General features: G+C 41.7%; 3 protein-coding genes and 1 long non-coding RNA gene across 5 annotated transcripts in view; 2 read left to right on the top strand and 2 right to left on the bottom strand.

The window, feature by feature from the left end:
• Nucleotides 1–169: 169 nt before the first annotated feature.
• klb (klotho beta) lies at nucleotides 170–6658 on the bottom strand. Its single transcript, XM_034883868.1, has 6 exons — nucleotides 5351–6658; nucleotides 3390–3903; nucleotides 3028–3296; nucleotides 2661–2917; nucleotides 1480–2411; nucleotides 170–1016 (listed from the first exon to the last, which is right to left on the bottom strand). Exons 1-6 carry the CDS (start codon nucleotides 6104–6106, stop codon nucleotides 607–609), a joined length of 3138 nt encoding a protein of 1045 aa, XP_034739759.1. The 5' UTR covers nucleotides 6107–6658; the 3' UTR covers nucleotides 170–606.
• Nucleotides 6659–7727: 1069 nt separating this feature from the next.
• Nucleotides 7728–12091, top strand: tlr1 (toll-like receptor 1). Its single transcript, XM_034884180.1, has 2 exons — nucleotides 7728–7910; nucleotides 9527–12091. The coding sequence occupies exon 2, from the start codon at nucleotides 9534–9536 to the stop codon at nucleotides 11940–11942; it is 2409 nt and encodes an 802-aa protein (XP_034740071.1). The 5' UTR covers nucleotides 7728–7910; nucleotides 9527–9533; the 3' UTR covers nucleotides 11943–12091.
• A 250-nt stretch (nucleotides 12092–12341) lies between these two features.
• Nucleotides 12342–18878, top strand: part of LOC117951861 — a 12034-nt gene continuing 5497 nt past the window's right edge. The window contains exon 1 of the long non-coding RNA XR_004658265.1: nucleotides 12342–12351. This is a non-coding gene — a long non-coding RNA (uncharacterized LOC117951861). The remainder of the gene's footprint in view (nucleotides 12352–18878) is intronic.
• ints10 (integrator complex subunit 10) overlaps nucleotides 12442–18878 on the bottom strand; it is an 8087-nt gene continuing 1650 nt past the window's right edge. Inside the window, exons 3-18 of one of the 2 annotated variants that reach the window (XM_034883802.1) lie at nucleotides 18422–18525; nucleotides 18182–18321; nucleotides 18005–18086; nucleotides 17774–17914; nucleotides 17440–17614; nucleotides 17128–17297; nucleotides 16868–17007; nucleotides 16579–16732; nucleotides 15710–15792; nucleotides 15128–15283; nucleotides 14621–14729; nucleotides 14242–14321; nucleotides 13914–14076; nucleotides 13663–13756; nucleotides 13312–13380; nucleotides 12442–12840 (exon numbers count right to left, since the gene is read on the bottom strand). In XM_034883802.1, the coding sequence (XP_034739693.1) occupies nucleotides 12684–12840; nucleotides 13312–13380; nucleotides 13663–13756; nucleotides 13914–14076; nucleotides 14242–14321; nucleotides 14621–14729; nucleotides 15128–15283; nucleotides 15710–15792; nucleotides 16579–16732; nucleotides 16868–17007; nucleotides 17128–17297; nucleotides 17440–17614; nucleotides 17774–17914; nucleotides 18005–18086; nucleotides 18182–18321; nucleotides 18422–18525 (2017 nt within the window). In that variant the 3' untranslated portion in view covers nucleotides 12442–12683. The remainder of the gene's footprint in view (nucleotides 12841–13311; nucleotides 13381–13662; nucleotides 13757–13913; nucleotides 14077–14241; nucleotides 14322–14620; nucleotides 14730–15127; nucleotides 15284–15709; nucleotides 15793–16578; nucleotides 16733–16867; nucleotides 17008–17127; nucleotides 17298–17439; nucleotides 17615–17773; nucleotides 17915–18004; nucleotides 18087–18181; nucleotides 18322–18421; nucleotides 18526–18878) is intronic. The other variant, XM_034883803.1, reaches the window with a different exon arrangement.

The raw sequence follows: 18878 nt of genomic DNA, 5'->3' as shown, positions 1-18878 counted from the left end.
GACAATCAGTTAGAGAAGCACTTAACGATTCTTTTTGGTATTTTCCCCATTTAAAAAACAGAAACAAAAGACAGATCTGTGCTTCACATTGTTACTGCAGCGCTGCAGTCTGACACTAGGAGGCGTCATTGTCCCGCGGAGGTTCAAGCAGACTGCGTCAGTAATAAAATATATGAGAGTTGAATTTTAGTCTGATCTACACAATTTAATCATCACTGACTGACTTTATTACATTACTAGAATCATCCATAATGGAGGTCATAAGTCAGCAATAAGGTAAAGCATTTCTTCTCCTTTATAGACCTTTTCATGGCAGACATGCTGATATGTCAAAGTAGGAAAAGCACAGGTGTATTCAAAACCATTAATGATGGCTGCATTACACTTAGGAGAGGCCTTGGTATTGAAAATACTGACTCACTGAAATAGCTAACTTGGACACTTGATGGAATTGGGTCAATGATAAGGTTATCAATTTCAACTCTTTTCCTACTATGAACAGACAAAATGTCTGCTGTGAAAAAAGTCCATAGATCATTGCTATTCTATGTCAATGAGCCACACACAGGTTGTCGGCTTCACATTACAGAGTCAATGTGTCTACAGTTAGCACTTAACAGGTGGACATGAGCATACAGGGACTCCTTCCCTTCTTCTCCTTCTGTTCACCCCCCTCCCTCTGCCTCTTGTTTGGTTTCTCTTGATGATGAGGAAAAAGATAACTGCCAACATAACACCTGATAATAGGATGAAACCTCCGAAGACCAAAATCGCTTTGTTCTCGAACATCCATGCACATACAGGGCAAGGTCCATGCATCTCATTTAACCTGCAGGTCTGCACGGTGTTATCCTCAGGGAAACCACCACGAGTAATGATTTCTTTGTAGACAGCGATGGAGGCTTTGGCTTTGGATTTGTGGTGGGTTGTTGTGAAGAGGCCATACTGGGGAACATGTCGATCTTGCAGTTTCCACACATAGAAGCCCTGCAGGTTGACTCCATCTAATTGGTGAGCTGGAGACAAAGAGAATAAAGGAAAACGGTGTGAGATAAATCACTCAAACTTTCAAATTCCTCCTCTTCTTTGAGCATTATGAGTAACCCAGATATACTGTATTTTACATTTTAAAATAACAACCGAATGTTTAGAGTATATTTCCAGTGGTTAAACCATGTTAGAAAACCACACAAATATCGGTGAGTTAAGGGCCATAAAAGCCACAGTATGAACACAACGCTGATCAACACCTTCGCTGTACTGTTCTCTCCCCTCCTCTCGGTTTTTATGATCAAACGAATCTAAGTTTTATAGCAGGAAGAAATAGTCATAAAACCTGTATTGCCTGTGAACCTGTGCATACGTTGTAACATCCTGAACACTGCAGAGGGCCATTTTGTAAATATTATGACGCAAAACATTCTGGATTGAAGAGGAACATTACTGAAGGACATGTAGGATCTGAAATGCATGTCCCACCTTTAAAGGCCTCCTGCAGGTAACTCCTGAGATAGTGTTGCCTGAGTTTGTCCTCCACAGGAGCAGGGTCATCAACTCCACTGGCTGTGACAATGATAGGCAGAGCCCCTCCATATCTCTGGCTCACCCAGTTTAGTATCTTCCTCAGGCCCCAGGGTACAACAGCCTGCCCCATGCTAGAGGAGGGCCAAGTGGGATCGGAAAGGAACAGACAACCATGATCAGGGGGTGGTCTCTGCTGAAAATTGGTCTGTGTATAGGGATATGGAGAGACCAAGCGGGTGGTAAAATGGTTCAGTGCGATAAAACTCAAAGTCCCTCTCAGCTCCTCCCTCTCAGTCTCAGTAAAGCTAGGAAGAGGGGATTCAGGAAGGCCCGTTACTCGAGCTCTCTCCTCCAGGTAAGCCTTCATTTCTTGTGGATAGTCCCCCTCGCTATGCCTTTTCTCATATCTGGTCCCAAGCAATGGGTCTAAGAAGCGACCTAGTTCAAACAACAGGAATCTCTGTGCTGCTGCCTTATGTGAGTCCAGGAAGGGGTTTGCAGGTTGGGCCCAGTCAGCATGTAATGCGAGTGATACAAGTGCTCTCTGTTGACTAGAGTTTTCCCTCTCGTACAGCCTCCAGGCTTTTGCGTGAGCAAGAAGAAGGTTATGAGCTGCCTGATGCTTTTCTTTCCCATTGGAATAAACATCTACCAGCCTGTTTGGCTCATTGACGGTGATCCAGTATGGGACCCAGGATCCCAGCTGCTTGTAACACAGTGCTGCGTATTCTTGAAAGGCCTCCACTGTGCTGTAGTTGAGCCAACCACCAGAGGCATGCAGTGGCCCAGGCAGGCCCAGATTTGAAGCTCTGCTTGTGGGGTAGTAGAGAATGACCACGGCCTCTAGGTCCAGCTTCTTGAGCTCAGTCAAGACACAGCGATAGTACCTTTTGGATGTAATAACAATGTAAAAAATGTAAACTGAATTAAGGATTCAGGAGTTAATGTGTGTAGACAGAAAGAGAGACTAAGTCATGTGTCATCTTTAAATGTATACTGCATGAATATTGTGTGGAGCAGGTTATGTCAAAGTTTGGAATAGAATTGCATTGAAATTAAATGAATTACAGTGAGTTGGATTTGGGAAGACTGAAACAGTGACAGTGCATTTTTTTGGTGTGTTTGTGTATTTCTACCTCAGAGCTTCAATGTTCACATTAGAGCGGTCTCCCTGGGGTAAAATTAGGGACCAGTTTAGAGCGAAGTGGTAGTGAGATGCCCCAGTGGACGCAAACAGACGCAGATGACTTCGAATGGCCAAGTAGTCGGTGCACTGGGCTCGTCTGGTGTGGATCTTTACCCCTGGGACTGGACGCAATGATCCGTTTCCATTCAGGTTCCAGCTGTACAACTGGGGGTCAGTAAACTGTGGTGAGAAAGGGTAGAAGTGGACCTACAATAACATAAAGAGACAAAAAAAAATATCAGGGTAGATATAGGCATCAATTTAGCATTATTTGCTGTAGAATCCATCCTGCCTTCTCAGATTATCTCTCTTCTTACCTGTAAAGTTGAGTCTGCAACTCCCCAGTGAAATTTGCAGGGAAAACGGCCTCTGATCTCTCTTGAGGATTCACAACTAGGGAAACCATTGTCAGTGACTACACGTCTGTAGTACTGAGCTGTGGTCTTGGGGGTCCTGGTTCGGTTTGGTTGACTGAAGTCGATGTAGAAAAGGCCTCGCCTCACGGTGAAGCCATAATTCCACTCAAATCCATCCACTAATGACCAGGCGGAATAGCCAAACACCTGCACACCATCAAACTTGATAGCTGTACACAAAATGATAATAATTAAAAACTCACAGAATCAACTTTTCTTTGATCTTCTTTTGCACAAAAAAATTGTTACACCTTTTCACGTACCTTGCAGGACGTCGTTGATGAACCTCTTCATTTGGTAAATGGCCATTGTGTCCTCCTTTCCCACGCTGGCTTCAGAAAACCAGCCTCCCTCAGTCACCAGCACCATCGGGTCCCCATACTCCAGCTTTATCCAGCCCAGAATGCGCCTCAGGTCTGGGGTCACAGTCTGCCCATACTGGACCAGGCCCCGGTCCATACGGAGGTTGTTAGGCCCAAAGGACAGAGCAAAAAAGTCAGCTGTTTTCTGCACCCACAGCCTCTCTTCAGGGGAGAATGTGGGCAATAGGGCCCTATGCTTGTTTTTTAAAGAGACTGGATAGTCTCCATCCCCAAAGATGGGGTTGGCAAACCAGCCGAGGACAGCCTCTATTGACTGCTGGCAAAGCTCAACATTAGCAGCTGTGGCTTGGCCTCTTTTTGGCTCAACCCAGTGGGATCCCAAAACAATGGATACTTTACCCTTCTGAGCTGCACGGTAGTTGGTGTTGTACGTGTGCCATGCTTTTGCGTGTGCCTGAAAAATCACAGCAGACACATTATTAAGATGCATTCTGCTGTAGTCTACTACACAATCACAATAGTACAATATGCATTTTTCTTGTAAACCATTTTGACATGCCACATTAGGAAAAGCACAGGCTTAAATAATAAAATGAATAATGGCTGAATTCCATTTAGGGTTTCAGGGGTGCTGGTATTGTGCAAAACTCAACAGAGCCCATATCTGCACAATCTTTTGAATTTGTTATGTTAGAGAGAAAAAAAAAACTTTTAATCCAAATCTGCATTAACTGGCAATCAGTGAGAGACAATTATGTAATGTATTGTGTTCATATAATTACTGTAATTCAAGAAATAAGAGAAATAATAACATTCCAATCTGCCTTGATTTGGGCTTATTTTCCACAAAATCTCATTAAAAGTTACACTACTGGTCAAAAGTTTGGAGTCACTTCCATTCCACGTTTCCATTGCACTCCATTATAGACAGAATACCAGCAGAGATCAGTTTTATTGTTTTTCTAACCAGGGCAGCAGTTCAGATTACATTATGTGCTTACAACATAATTGCAAAATGATATCAGATTAGTAAACACAATGTGCCTTTGGAACATTGGATGAATGGTTGCTGATAATGGGCAATGTCTATATTGCATTAAAGATCAGCCACCCACTCAGATCAGCTGGTATTCTGTCTATAATGGAGAGGTATGGAAATTTGTAATTGACCCCAAACTTTTGACCGGTAGTGTATATTTATATAATTTCTTGACATATTGTGTTAACTAACAACTAAATCAGCAACAAAAACATGGAACCAAAGACATAACTTTCTTAGGGGAAGTAATAGAGTAATCATGAAAGCAATCTTTTAGGCACATGTGCTCATGCTATCTGCGTGGTGTGCTGTCTTCATACTTTGTGTGCAAGGCTGCATAAATGTGAGTGATTATTAATGAGGCATATCTCCATGACTTCCTGTCACACACTGTTTTTGCTCCAGCACAGAAGTGCTGAGGTGGTGGACTTTGACCTCAATATCTTTTTAAGTGTTTTGTTTACTGATCACAAACCTCTAAAAATAATATATGATCAACTTGTCATCGAGGAGATAAAAAAAGTGATCATTAGGGCTTTGCACTTCACTGCACCACTCACATGTTACAATGCAACAAACCAAACTTCATTACAACTTAATTGAGTTAATTTGATTGCAACAAAATATCAAGCACTGGTGCGGTCTCAGCTTGCGTCACTGTCTTGAGGATGCAAACATTCATTGCCCATCATAAACTGATATAGCAGCTGAGGTTCAAAGTCTACAGACAATCAATCAGTCAATATCATCAGAGAAATTCTTCATGTACTATCGTCTACAGCCCAGGCAGATAAAGCACGATATATGTTCAGACTATATTCACACAGACTCACATTAATCAATTCACCCCATCTTAACTTACCCTGATCAGGTTGTGGGCCACAGTGAGAGAGCTAGCGGGACCCCCTGTTTCTCCAGGAGCGTGCACACCTGTCCCATATCCCTGCACAGCCACCAGGTATGGATTATTCATTGTGAGCCAGTACCTCACACGGCTGCCAAATGTGTGGAAACAAAAGGCAGCATACTCCTCAAACAGTCCCACCAGTGTGTCATTTTTCCAACCTCCATAGCTCTCCTGCAGGACTTGTGGCAGGTCCCAGTGGTGGAGGGTGACGATGGGCTCAATTTCCTTTTCCAGAAGCCTCTCTATGAGTCGGCTGTAATGTTGCACAGCAGCTGTATTGGGCTGACCTGAGGCATTCCCATCAGGAAAGAGTCTGGGCCAGGAGAGAGAGAAAGAATATGATCTTGCATCTATATACTCCAGTGCATCCACGTCTTCTTCCCAACGAGTGTAACTGTCGCTAGCCACATTGGCAGTCTCTTTTACCAAATTACCATTGACAGTAGAGTTGGTGAAATAGTCCCAGATGGATGGGCCTTTCCCCTCCTGATCCCAGGCTCCCTCCGTCTGGAAGGCAGACGTCCCCGAACCCCAAAGGAATCCTGAAGGGAAGGTGTCCTGGAGGAAAGATTGACCTTCGCTGATGGGGTCCGGCTTGGGCTGCTGCCAAATCTTCCTGCCCTCCCCAAGACAACAGGCGGCTGTGTTCCAACTACACACCAGCAACAGGAGGGAGAGTAAAAACTGTGTGGGAGAAGGATGGTTCAGCATACTTAAGGAGTCTACCTTGTTTCAGAAATCGACTTGAAGGAAGTAGCTGGTGTCAGTCAGACCTATTGCTCTGTTCAATTTCATACATCCTCTTAAAAAAGACAAGAGACCCATTATTGTGGAGGAGGGAAGAGAATGATCCCAGCCAGAAGAGAGTAACATCTGAAGCTTCGAGGTGCTGCTTATCCATCTGACAACCTGCCTGACCAGACTTCCCTATCTCTCCCTCATTGTATTTGTGCTCCCACTCAGCCCCTCCCTGCCACATAATGTCCACACATACAAAGGTTGACTCATATCCACACACACTTGTTTTTACCACACTTTGAGAGGTTTTATGGTACATTATTTTCACCTGTACATCCAAAAACAATTATACCACCAAATTAAAAAACAAGACATTTTAAAAGAGAGAACCAACACGATAATCCTACTGAGCTATTCCTGAGGACAAACACGCACAGCTCTAAACATGCTGTTGATTGCTGTATAATGTTCTTGTGTCAATAATTAGCTCGTACTCTGATCTTAGCTCCATAACTAAGAAGTACTTCACATCGCATTCTCTGTTCACGACAAACACAAACAGGTGTTTTGTCCTCTTAAATTGTCAGTGCTGAAATAAAATGTGTCACATTTAAGTTAATGGATTTCATTTTTGCTAAATGAATTCACAGGTTCAACACATATTGAGGACATTTATAGAAAAACAAGGATGGATGACTCAATGTACTGTAAGGCAACCTGAAACTGAATAACAACAGGCTGTTCTCTGTTGTCTTTTGGCCAGAAGCTGCTAAGCACATCAGCAGTGATCTTCTAAGATTTGATTAAACCATGCCAGGTGAGAACAGTGACACCAGCTCATATGACCTTATTACATTTAGCCACTTGCTGTATGAGTAACAGTCTCTGATATAAGAAAACAGCAGTTCTGCTGGACCAAAAACATTGTTGGGAAGTGTGCGTTTGTGTGACTGTCCATCTGTCCGTACACATCCTTGTCATTAATAAAGCCCATTAAAAAGCCACTTCCTCATCATTCTTCATTAAAAGGCAGTGTCAACAGCGGTTTAATGTCAACACTGTAGTTGCCCAGGATACACTTTGCCTTAAGGCATTAGTGGGATAAGATTCAAATGGTCATCTACCAGCCTGACTGACCTCAGAGTGGTCAGTGTGATGCTAAAGAAAAAACACTTTCAATTTGCCATTTATGCTACACCCTTACACAGTAGGGAAAAGAGAACAGGTTAGTCAAATCTAAATCAGAATAACTGAGACCTAAATACTTCCGCTCTCCCTACAAATTGACATAATATCTCAACATAAAGCCCTACAAATTTAGTGATTTTCTTTAGTAAAAACCTCTTTCCTGTAAAAAAAAGGGAAGTGAAAAGAGGATGTAAATGACAGAAAAACGTTCTTGGTTTGACAGTTGCTTTCATTTCTATATATCTTCTTAGCGCTGTTTTTTACTGTGACAGCAGCAAAGGTTGTGTCAGAAAAACAAATAAGATGAACGGAAGCATTTAACAAAGCTAATATTTGTTGTTTGATCTAAACTGTTTTTGATTGTTGGTGCATTTTTTGTTAACCATTTAAGTCCTTTTGAACCTCTGCAGCAGAGATATTTTTGTAGACTTAAAAACTGAGCACAGATACCTCCGGCTGCTTATTGAGGCTGTCTACTGGAAAAGTATTCAAATATGATGGACTGCAACTTATCAATCAATTAAAAACTTGACAAAACAACAACAAATTAAGCTGCTTCTGCTAAAATATCCATCGGACCTTAATACAGGTTAGTGCACTCATTTATACTACTGAATGGTGGTTTCCAGACTTAACTTTATTTAAACAATTATTTTACAACCATAGCCTGTTTAGATTCAAATTATCAGAATAATTAGATCACTCAAGTCAACACACACAGACAGAAGCAATACATAGCATGAACACAACTTCAGAAAGATAATGAAAACTATTAAACTACAATTAATTCAAATGCATTTGTTAAATTCAGTATTTCAAATCTGATTATGGATTTCAAGAAATTCCTATCTGTATTTAAATTTGATAAATTATGCTAAACACATGGCTGATCAAAGGTAAGTATTTATTGTGAAACATGTATAATTGATGTTGTTTTAGCAGTTTATTTTTGCGTGCATTCCATTTTATATATTATATTGAGTATTTGTTAATTAATCATAAACCTTTAATAAATTGTTTGTAAACTGTCGATAAACATTATTTGGATGGATAGTATCAAGTTGCAAGTGCCGGTTATATTATGTTGTTAATGGTTAATACATTACAAACATTATTTAGATATCTATTATCATTGCACAAATAGTCAAATCATCTTTTATGTAGATTTCCAAAAGAAAACTAAAAGGGACCAAATGATTATAAATTGATGCTACAAACCACTTCTTAATCATTCATGAAATACAACTTTATAATGGCCATCCAAATCCTTTTAATAGATGTCTACAAAACTATAATCAACCATTGACAAATTATTAACCATCTATATTAATCTATGAACTAAATATTTTATATTACACTAAACTAATGTTAAAATTAGGACTGCTCAATTATGGGGAAAATCATAGTCACAATTATTTTGGTCAATATTGAAATCACAATTATTTAAAACAATTACTCATCGACTTTGGGAAAGATGTTAAAAAAAACAGTTAAACAATTAAACCAATAAACAGTAAAACACCTTAATAAGTAAAACTCCCTTAATACTTTTCCTGTTTAAACTGTTTTAATATATATAGACAATATAGTAATTTACTTGCAAAACAATTGTTTTTCTCGATTCCTCTGTTTTTATGACCGTTAGGAGCTGAAAAACACAGGACAAAATAATAATAATAATAATAATAATAAACTAACAAATATCATTACTGATAATTGGTTAACATAATCAATCATCAATTCAGTGTTTGTTAACAGTAAAATAACAGATAAAGTTTATTTAACTATCAATTTACCATTTATTAATGATGGTTATTGTAAAGTCTACCTACTTTGACCAAGTGGAGCACACTGCAGGTAAAAAAGGGGAAAAACAAACAATCAAATCACATCTTTATGAAGGTTCTAATGTTCAGTATTGTTGAAACTGTTTAAGAGAGGTTTACACAGAATATTTAGTCAATTACTATATTCCAATTATTTTGTCCACCTCGTTTGTATCTACGTGGGAAGGACAAATAACAGAAACATCTCCCTGTGTAATGCAATGCAGTTCAACAGCACCACACACTAGACCCTTCATGAGATTCATTGCAGAACGGTTTTACTAGACTGCATTAGTTCTGGCCATGTGTACCTAATAAACTGGAAAGTCAGTGTATGTATCAAAACTGAAGTAGTTTGTATTTCCTTACTTTTATCCAGGCAAACAATGAGGCCTGTAACTGCAGCCCTCTGGGTGGCAGCCATGTTGATGGGACTCAAGTTAAGTGGTTCATCACCTGACAGCATCGTAGATCGCTCATCCAAAAACCTCTCCTTTGTCCCGAGAGACCTGCCCCAGACGGCTGAGTCTGTAGACCTTTCATGCAACCACATACAGAAACTTCACCGAGGAGACTTCAAAAACACCTCCCTCCTGAGGTTCCTCAACATTTCGTGGAATAGTTTGGATGACATCGACCCAGGGACGTTCCTCGACACGCCGCTCCTGGAGGATCTAGACTTGTCACACAACAGACTAAGGGACCTGTCGGCTCAGCGGTACCTGCTCCACACGGAGAACCTTCTGGTGCTAAATCTGGCCTGTAACAGGTTTCTTACTATGACACTGGGGAGGGAGTTCAGTTACCTGGTAAAACTTGAGAGATTAGCACTTGGAGCTCAAAACATCAGTGCGGGTGATTTCAAGAATATTGCTGAAATGAAACTGCGTACAGTGACCCTTTCTCTGGAGAATGAGCTGAGTTATACAGCAGGCAGTCTGAAGGATGTTCATGCTCAAAGGCTTCAGATAATCTCCGCTAATGATCAAATAATGGACCGTTACGTGGTTGATGATGCTCTGTCACTCTTTAAAGAAGTTGAGTTGATGGATTTGACCGGTGGCTACAACGCCCTGAGCGAGCAGTTGACCAAGAGATCAGAAATCCTCACATCTCATCTTTATCTCACCAACATATCAATCGACTGGAAAGACTTGACACACTATGTAAATGTGGTTCTGCTTACATCAATCACCCATCTGAGCGCCTCTGATGTGGCTATCTACCATTTGCCTTACATAGACACTAAAGTGACCAAGACATCTGAAATGAAGTCATTCGAAGCCAGAAGGGCCGTGGTGAAGTCTTTCTTTTTTTCCCAGGAGGCTGTATACAACTTTTTTATCAATATGCCGGTAAAGAGTTTAGCAATCACCGAGACTTCAATCATACACATGACATGCCCAAAGTCGCAGAGTCCCATCGTCCTGCTGGACTTCTCCTATTGTGCTCTATCTGACTCCATCTTCTCCAGAGTGGAGGGTCAACAAACTGTTGAATGTGAGAATCTAAAGAACGTGAGAAAATTGACTCTGGTTGGCAACAATTTTAAGAAACTTCTGGTGGTGAGCAAACGTGTGCAACACATGAAGTCCTTGCAACATCTGGACCTCAGCCTCAACTCCCTGGTTTATGATGGCGTGGGAAAATGCGCTTGGCCACCAAACATCACCAACATGACTCTGTCTTCTAATGGTCTAACAGACTCCCTTTTTAAATGTCTACCAAAAGGAACAGAAACACTGGACCTCCAGAACAACCAGGTCTCTGTGATACCATCATCCATCTTTAAACTGAATAACCTATCATCTCTGAATCTAAATGCTAACAGACTACGGGACCTGCCAGTATGTAACGGTTTCCCCATACTGACTGCGCTCCTACTCAAGTCAAATTCTCTCCACGCACCGTCTGTGAACAAGCTGGAAAGCTGCCCCAAACTAAAAACCCTGGATGTCAGTCACAACCCCTTCACCTGCACCTGTGCTCTGAGCAGTTTCATAGGTCTTGGCATCGAGTCTGAAAAGACAGAAAGTCACACAGAAATTAAATTGTTAAGTTGGCCATTGGACTATTACTGCACCTACCCAGAGGTCGTTAGAGACATCACCTTGAAAGACATCTCGATCCCAGAGGTCTCCTGTAATGTCTTCCTGCTAGCGGCGGCCATCTTGTGCCCAGCAGTGGCAATGATTAGCGCAGTTGTGACCCTGTGCCATTGTTTGGATGTTCCCTGGTATATTGGCATGATCTGGCAGTGGACCAGAGCCAAACACCGCGCTAGAATGCGTCATGTTCGACCTGAAGATCTGGTGGGTGTTGAGTTTCATGCTTTTGTGTCTTACAGCCAGCATGACGCAGACTGGGTGAAAAATTACCTCCTCCCCAACCTTGAAGGTTACACCGGAGGACTCCGAATCTGTCATCATGAGAAAAACTTTGTGGCAGGAAAAACAATTATTGAGAACATCATTGGCTGCGTGGAGAAAAGCCGACGCTCCGTGTTTGTTCTCTCGGCTCACTTCGTCAAGAGCGAGTGGTGCCATTATGAGCTGTACTTCGCCAGCCACCAACGCCTTGCTTGGGGCTCAGATAGCGTTGTGCTGGTACTGCTCGAGCCTCTGCCTCAATACCTGATCCCATCCAAGTACTACCAGCTGAAGTCCATGATGGGCCGACACACATACTTGGAGTGGCCTCAGGACAGGGCCAAGCACAGGCTGTTCTGGGCTAATCTCAGAGCTGCCCTACAGACAGACCTGCCAAATGCACCAGTTACAGAACTAGAGGAGTGATTTTAGAGGAAGAGGAAGTGGGAAGAGAAAGTGTGAATTGGACAGTGTTCTTTCTTAAACACAGTGGTTCCCAAACTGGGGGAGGAGTGCTGCATGGCTAAACGTAAATGAATGATGCATGGTACAGCTGCACTGCTAGCAAAGCATGGGAGGGGGGCTTTAACACGCACGCATCAAAGGTTTGTGAACCACTCCTTTAACACATGAGAATACTTTCTTTAGCGAATTCTCAATTTTGTACTATGAACTGATTTACTGTAAGCTTGAAAGATATGAATCATGTGGCAACTTCTTTAAACCTTTTAAAGGGCATTTAATTGAAACATTTATGTAAACTAACACTTCAAGTTTGTAACAAAAAATAAACGTTACCCAGCAATACCAAAATGCACTTAATACTTTTGTCAATGTTGGCTCCCACAAAATGTCACAATATGATTAAACCACTTAAAATGTGGCTGAGCACATGTTGAGGAGAAAACTACACACATACTATGAAAACTGCATGAGCGCTGTATATTCAGAAAAACAGTATTCTCTCCAACTCTCTGAAAAGAGATATCCACTTTTGAGGCGAGGAGAGGTATTGTTTTCGGAAGTGTTCAAAGATAGATGATACAGACAAGAGAGCTAGACGTGTGTCCTTTGTTGGAAGTTGGTCCATCTGCATTAAAACTGTGCCTGGAATATCAACTATGAAAAAAAGTCACAGGCAATGTGTTAAAGGTCACAGTCAATGTGTCAAGGAAGAGACTGGATGATCATAATTTTCTCGTTAATGCAGAAACGATGAAGCACACTGAACAGGTTCTCTCCACATCGCGACACCTGCCTCTCCATGGCCAGACGGAAATCTTCCTTTACGCCTTTGGTGATTCCACGAGTCACTGTGTGGTGTCTAAAAAACACAAGGATAACAGAAATGAACACAAACCTACATACGGCCAGAGAGGTATTATTATGAGATGATTTCAGACTGAGATCTATGCAGTAAAGACAAAATCATGGAAACGGCATGTTACTTTTCCCTCACATACAGTACATAAATCAGCCAGTCAAAATTGCACAACCAAAGTGTCATCATCATAAATAAAAACACAGAAAACATGTTCACAAATGAAATGAGTTCAAGTGTTATGAAAAGGCAAAAAAACTAATTGACTGCACAAGAAGACCAACATCATCCTTAAACAACAACAGCGGTGACCACAGAAAGACGAGCAATGGCTCAAAAAAACAAACATCGACAGGAAATCAAACTAACACTTGATGTAAAATGACAGGCCCAAATTTAAAACAGGGGGAATGACAAGCCTTGAAGTTGTGAATGAAGGAAGGGTGACTGGTTTGGGGGAGGGACCTGGGGTACCTGTCCATGGTCTGCACCCCTTGGAGCAGAAGGGTATTTAACTCCACCCCCAGGACGGGACTGGGGTTCCTAAGGGACAGCAACATTCAACAACTCTCAGTGAAGGTGCATTTGAGTGTCTTAACTTCTACAGCAATGCATGACGGAGTATGATAGAACCTTTATTTCAACCACACACCCCTTCTCTTTCTAATGCTTAACAGCATTTTCCGTTCAGAGTACATTTTTCCCTACAGGCCATGTCTACTTAGATCATCAATCAACAACACTGTTCTCTTTAAAACAGCAACAGAACGGGAGTGCACAGAGTCACGATGCAAACTGAAACATTTGTGAATGGGACGTGCTTACTTGATCAGCATTCCCTGATTGGGCAGCAGCTCTAGTTGAATCCTCCCCCCTTCTGGAGTACGCAGGTATGCAAACTCCTCCAGCATGTCAATGTCTGACAAGAATCATGAGCTTATGGAAACTTAACATCCAACACAAGAAAACAGACAAAGTAACCACAAAGTTATTGGTCTATATACATAGTATATTATTTGCCAATCCATCTGTGGAGGTTCTATTACGGTTGTGTGAGTAGTTACAAAAAAGGATACTGGTGACATAGTTGAAGAAATTCTCATACTGGAAGCTGCCTTGCTGACAGATCTTATCCACTGTCTTTAAAAACAGCATCTCGCCCCGTGGCCAGTCGTGCTGCAGTAGCACCACCACATGGCCGAGCGACAGGTCGTCACGACTGTCTGTGAAGGCACGGAGCTGATTGGACCAAATGAGAAAAAAATAGGGAGAAAAAAAAAAAGGTTTATACAAGGTTTAATATCTAAATAGCACTGCAAATAGTTACAGTCCAGCTGTAAACATATAAGACTTCAACCTCTAAATTGCATGCATTTACACTGGGAAGATTCCTAGCTGAAGTACCTTGAAGCAAGCTAACATCAGCTGGAGACAGAAAGGTAACACAGCTTTGCTGGTGCAGGGAAGCAATCTCAGGTCGTTACCTAGATGACAAAAATGAGTCACTGCATAACGTTGCCACATGATAAATGGTACCATTCACGTGACTTCTGTACTGAGGGACAACAGTAGTTTCAGTTCCGTTCTTTCTCATTAATGTGTAAATAGCTGCAAAGGTAACTTGTGGTTAGTATTGATACTGAGTTGCAGGTTACAGCAATCTGTCAACATACAGACTCACTCAACACCATTTTGAATTTTAAACAAATTAAAAAGCTGTTCATATAAGTCGGAATCAGTGACTTAACGTTGATTTACAAAAGCAGGGAGATTGACTGTTTACCTTTCCTCGTTTTGTTCTTAACTCTCCCATGATCCTCTGGGCTCTTCGTTGGTTCTTGGCTCGGGGGCACCAGCCCCCCGACGACATCAAGCAGCTTCTCACAGGCCATCTGATTATCACACACAGTACAATACAAGCATCACATGTCTAACCAAGGAAGGGTTTGAACACAAAATTCCATTGAAATAAATTGTTGTTGAGTATAAATAACTAGAGAAAGCAGAGCGGAGCCAAGCTGGTTGAGACCCAGAATAACTGTAACCCCTCACATCCTGGAGAGCTCAGCTGAACACTGTTGACTCAGCCATGTTGAATAATCATGTGAGTCATTTTGTGTGTGCGTGTGCCTACATCAGTGTGTATATCTCCCTTTATCTGAACAGAAAGTGCAAGCCCACATGTGCAGCTTGGTTTTTGTTTAATGCAGGCTTTTCATTGTGTGTGTGTGTGTGTGTGTGTGTGTGTTTGTGTTTGTGTGTGTGTGTGTGTGTGTGTATGTGTGTTTACCCTGTACTCTCCCAGTGCGTAGTGGCAGGACGCCTGCTGTATGAGAGCCCTGTGGTGCTCCATGCTGCCCTGACCCGAGGGGCTCTGCTGCCCAGGCTGAGGCTGCTGCACTGCAGCCATCTGGTGCAGGCTGGAGAGGGCTTTACGGTACTGTCCCTGAAGACACAGACACAAACACACACACACACACACACACACACACAGTCACAGACAACTCAAGGCGGCACACGGAATGATACTTATTTTAACATTTAGAAATATCTATCTTCTAATTTAAAAAAACTATGTATTTTATTATTTCGTAAAATTTCCCTACGTTTAATCTATTTGTTGTCATCAACATGGGTCATGTTTCATAAACTCTAATGGCCCTTTAAATATTGTATAAATTAAGACATATGTATTGCAATATCCTGTTCTTTGCTCCTCCTGCAATTGAAACATTTCCACACAGTGATCTATAAAATGTATTTTAGTCCAGAACAAACATAACAAAATAACAGAAAATACAAATGAAAGATCAAAACAAGTGTTGTGTCACAAAAGACGAAAACATCATAATTCATTAAAACCGTTTCTTGCCTGGTAGATGATCATGTCGCTGAGAAATATCCTGAACCATAGCCAGCTGTCTGTTTTCCAAGAGGCACAGATCTTCTTGAACTCTGTTGAGATGTTACAAATGATTAAAAGGTTTTCCCTTTATCCTTCCTCAAAGAGAATTAAAGACAGTTGTATAGAGACATTTTTTATAAGCCATGAATTTAACATCTGCAGCTGTTGTGGTTCCCAATTTATGATATTGTGTTGGAGTGACTGGAGCCTGTCTGCGTGGCTTAACAAAAAACACGTGAACTGGGGGTGGGAATCTCTGGGCAGCTCACGATTGGATTCAGAGGCCAACAATTCGATTCTGAAAAGATTATCAAAGCAACATTTTTTTTTTGAATGTACATTCATGTGTGATTTAGAAAAATATACAAATCAATCTGAGTTTGTTTGTTTGCGTTTGATTTTAAAATTTCCAGTATTTGTCCCACACAAGTTTTAATGAAACGTTTTGGTTTTTATTTTGTAGTCATTCCATCCTCTCACAGTAATCTTTCATGTCAGCGGCTTAGTCATGTTTAAAAGAGGATAATTGGCTTCTTAGAACATGAAACATGAGGTGGTGAGATGTAAAGATAAAGTAGACGAACAGCCTTTATGTGTTTTGCCTAAATGTTTTATGTATGTGTTATTAGATCATGTGCATATGTACAAAATTGATGGCTTTTTTTCCTTTTGGTCATTTTTTCCTGCACTCTTTCCTACACTCCAACTTGTTGTCTATTATCCCATCTTCTTTCAGTCACTCCGTTTTCCGATTTGTACTTGTGTGGAGCATCGAATCGTTCTAAAGAGATTCTGTTATTTTTCTCACCCCTAACATGAACAGAAGACGTGTTTACCAGTTTCAAGGCCGTCATGGGAGTGAAGAAGGTCCCAGCTTTCCCTTGCTGTGCGGAAGCTCTCCAGAGTCTCTAACCAGCTGGGCATCTCAGTCTTGTTTACCAAAATATGTCGACCGCGACCTTTTCCCAACCCCTCCTCATCATCGGAGCTCTACATTGACACACACACGCACACACAGAGTAACAAAACAAGGCAGATACAACAGAAACACACTATGCTCACATCCTTTGGCATACATATGTCTTTGTTGGCTAGAAACATAAATGATATGTGGTCAGTTCTCACCATCGTCTTCTCTCTCCCATCTGGCAGTTTGCGTTTCTTATGTGCATGTTTCACTGCTCCTCTTTCCCCCTCCACGTCATTATACACCAAGCTCAAATCCTCTACGAGGATCCAAGGCCCTGAACTCAACGTATTCACACCTGCCAAACATAAACCCGTTATTTGATCTTCAAACCTTTTATTAAAACTTGAGTTGCATAAATTGAGATGTATATCCTGAAGACCTAGAGTGAAATGAACAAACAAAGATAGAGGCTGACCCTGGAACAGTGCAGGCTGCACAGCTGAGACATAGAGAAAGGCACTGCGGAAGAGGACAAGCGCAGCACAGATGACCACTTGACTGCAGCAGCGGGACCTTGTGTCTCCTTCCAGACCAGGCAGGTAGCGACACAGCTCCTTCACTCTCTGAAGCATGTCCACATAACTCCTAGAGCATAAGGTCCACACACACACAGCATCATTTAAGCTATGCGTACCTAATAGATTATTGTATACTACAATAATCACCGGAATACACAAAAACCATAAAACACAGTACTGGCTGATTGATGGGCAGACATATAGACTACCTCTGCCCCATGTCTCCCTGCCACTCGCAGCGGGCTCCAACCACAGCCAGGATATCCAAGAGCCTCTCCCAAGGTTCTGCTACGACTGACGACTTTTCTGACAAGCCGTCAATCACATAACGCTGGGAGCCACGGGACACAGTGGTTGACTTCAGAGACCCACCTTCTTGAGAGCCTAAATCAAAGAAAGAGAGCAAGAGACTAAATTGTCAGGCAGGCAGTGGATAGAGAAAATTTGGAGAAAGACGATACTAGATATTGAGGAATGTGGTCACACCGGGTTAGCACTAAGAAAGAAGTAAAGAGCTACATCAACACAGTGCAGCAGCTTTACCCTGTATCTGTACGTCAGGTGAGGGTCCACGGGTAACATAGCCAATGTAGAATTCAGCTGCTTTCAGCATGTACTTCTGCATCAGGCTGGCTGGCAGGCGCATGTCCACATTGTTTATGACCAAAGGAAGGACATCGCACACTGTAATAATAGGAAAGAGATATTGTTAAAGTCAAGCCTCTGGCAAGTTTGTTTTTTATTGAAACATTAGGTTTTGAGTGTTTAACTAACCAAAAAGTTTTCTGAAGCAGTTGACAGGAGTCTCCACATTCTCCGATACCTCCGCGTCCAACAATGTTTCTCCTAGATTGACCTAAACATACAGCAGAATATCACTAGAAACTGTTTTAGTGCTGTTTAGTCTATGTCTAAATGTATAAACACAAGTGTTAGGTAATAATGAAGTACCCCGTGTTGAACTACAGACTCTGGAAAGCGCTTAAGAAGAAGGAGCAGCATCTCTGCCTTCTCCAAAGTGTTGAAACACTGCTCCGTGGCTTTAAGTAGCATCTCACACTGCACACGACCAGGCAGGGTCTCAAAAAGCCCTGGGGAGACAAACACGCACTCTTTAGATTTTCCAAAACCAACACGGCACTACCCACGCTTCATCGTCCCACTTCTGACAGTGTGTTTATCTCCTCTCACCTCGTAGAAACTGTGCATGTTTGTCCTGAGAGTCACTGCGCAGTGCAGCTGTGATGACACTGATCTCTCGCCAAACAATGGGCTGATCTGGAAAGTTTATAAACCTAAAGAACAGGCAAATTGTTTGCAAATTTTAGCTCAGGGCACTTGACATCAACATTAAGACAACAGATAGTAAAGGTTGATACAGCATAGAATCAAAATATTTTCCTTATGTCTCATGACATGGTGATTTTTGGATGATTTTATATAGGTCTTAGTGGTTCCCTAATACTGTATCTGAAGGGTCTTGGTGAAAAATTACAGCCACAAGATCCAGTCCTTAGGCAGTGTCATTTCTGACTCTGTAGCTTTTGAGAGGGGTGGGGTATCGGTATGGGTATGGGTGTGTGTGTGTGTGTGTGTGTGTGTGTGTGTGTGTGTGTGTGTGTGTGTGTGTGTGTGTGTGTGTGTGTGT

Source organism: Etheostoma cragini, chromosome 10, assembly GCF_013103735.1.
Source record: "Etheostoma cragini isolate CJK2018 chromosome 10, CSU_Ecrag_1.0, whole genome shotgun sequence".
Taxonomy (NCBI): domain Eukaryota; kingdom Metazoa; phylum Chordata; class Actinopteri; order Perciformes; family Percidae; genus Etheostoma; species Etheostoma cragini.
Note: the sequence above shows the minus strand (reverse complement) of the source record. Positions and strands in the feature narration are given on the sequence as shown.

Bases quoted from the DNA above. Each gene is read 5' to 3' on its own strand.
- tlr1 (XM_034884180.1), top strand. From the start codon at position 9,534: ATGAGGCCTGTAACTGCAGCCCTCTGGGTGGCAGCCATGTTGATGGGA.
- klb (XM_034883868.1), bottom strand. From the start codon at position 6,106: ATGCTGAACCATCCTTCTCCCACACAGTTTTTACTCTCCCTCCTGTTG. The intron at 3,904-5,350 runs GTAAGTTAAGAT...GTGATTTTTCAG, and splicing joins TGGCCCACAACCTGATCAGG to GCACACGCAAAAGCATGGCA. The intron at 2,918-3,027 runs GTAAGAAGAGAG...ATGTTATTGTAG, and splicing joins TTGCAGACTCAACTTTACAG to GTCCACTTCTACCCTTTCTC.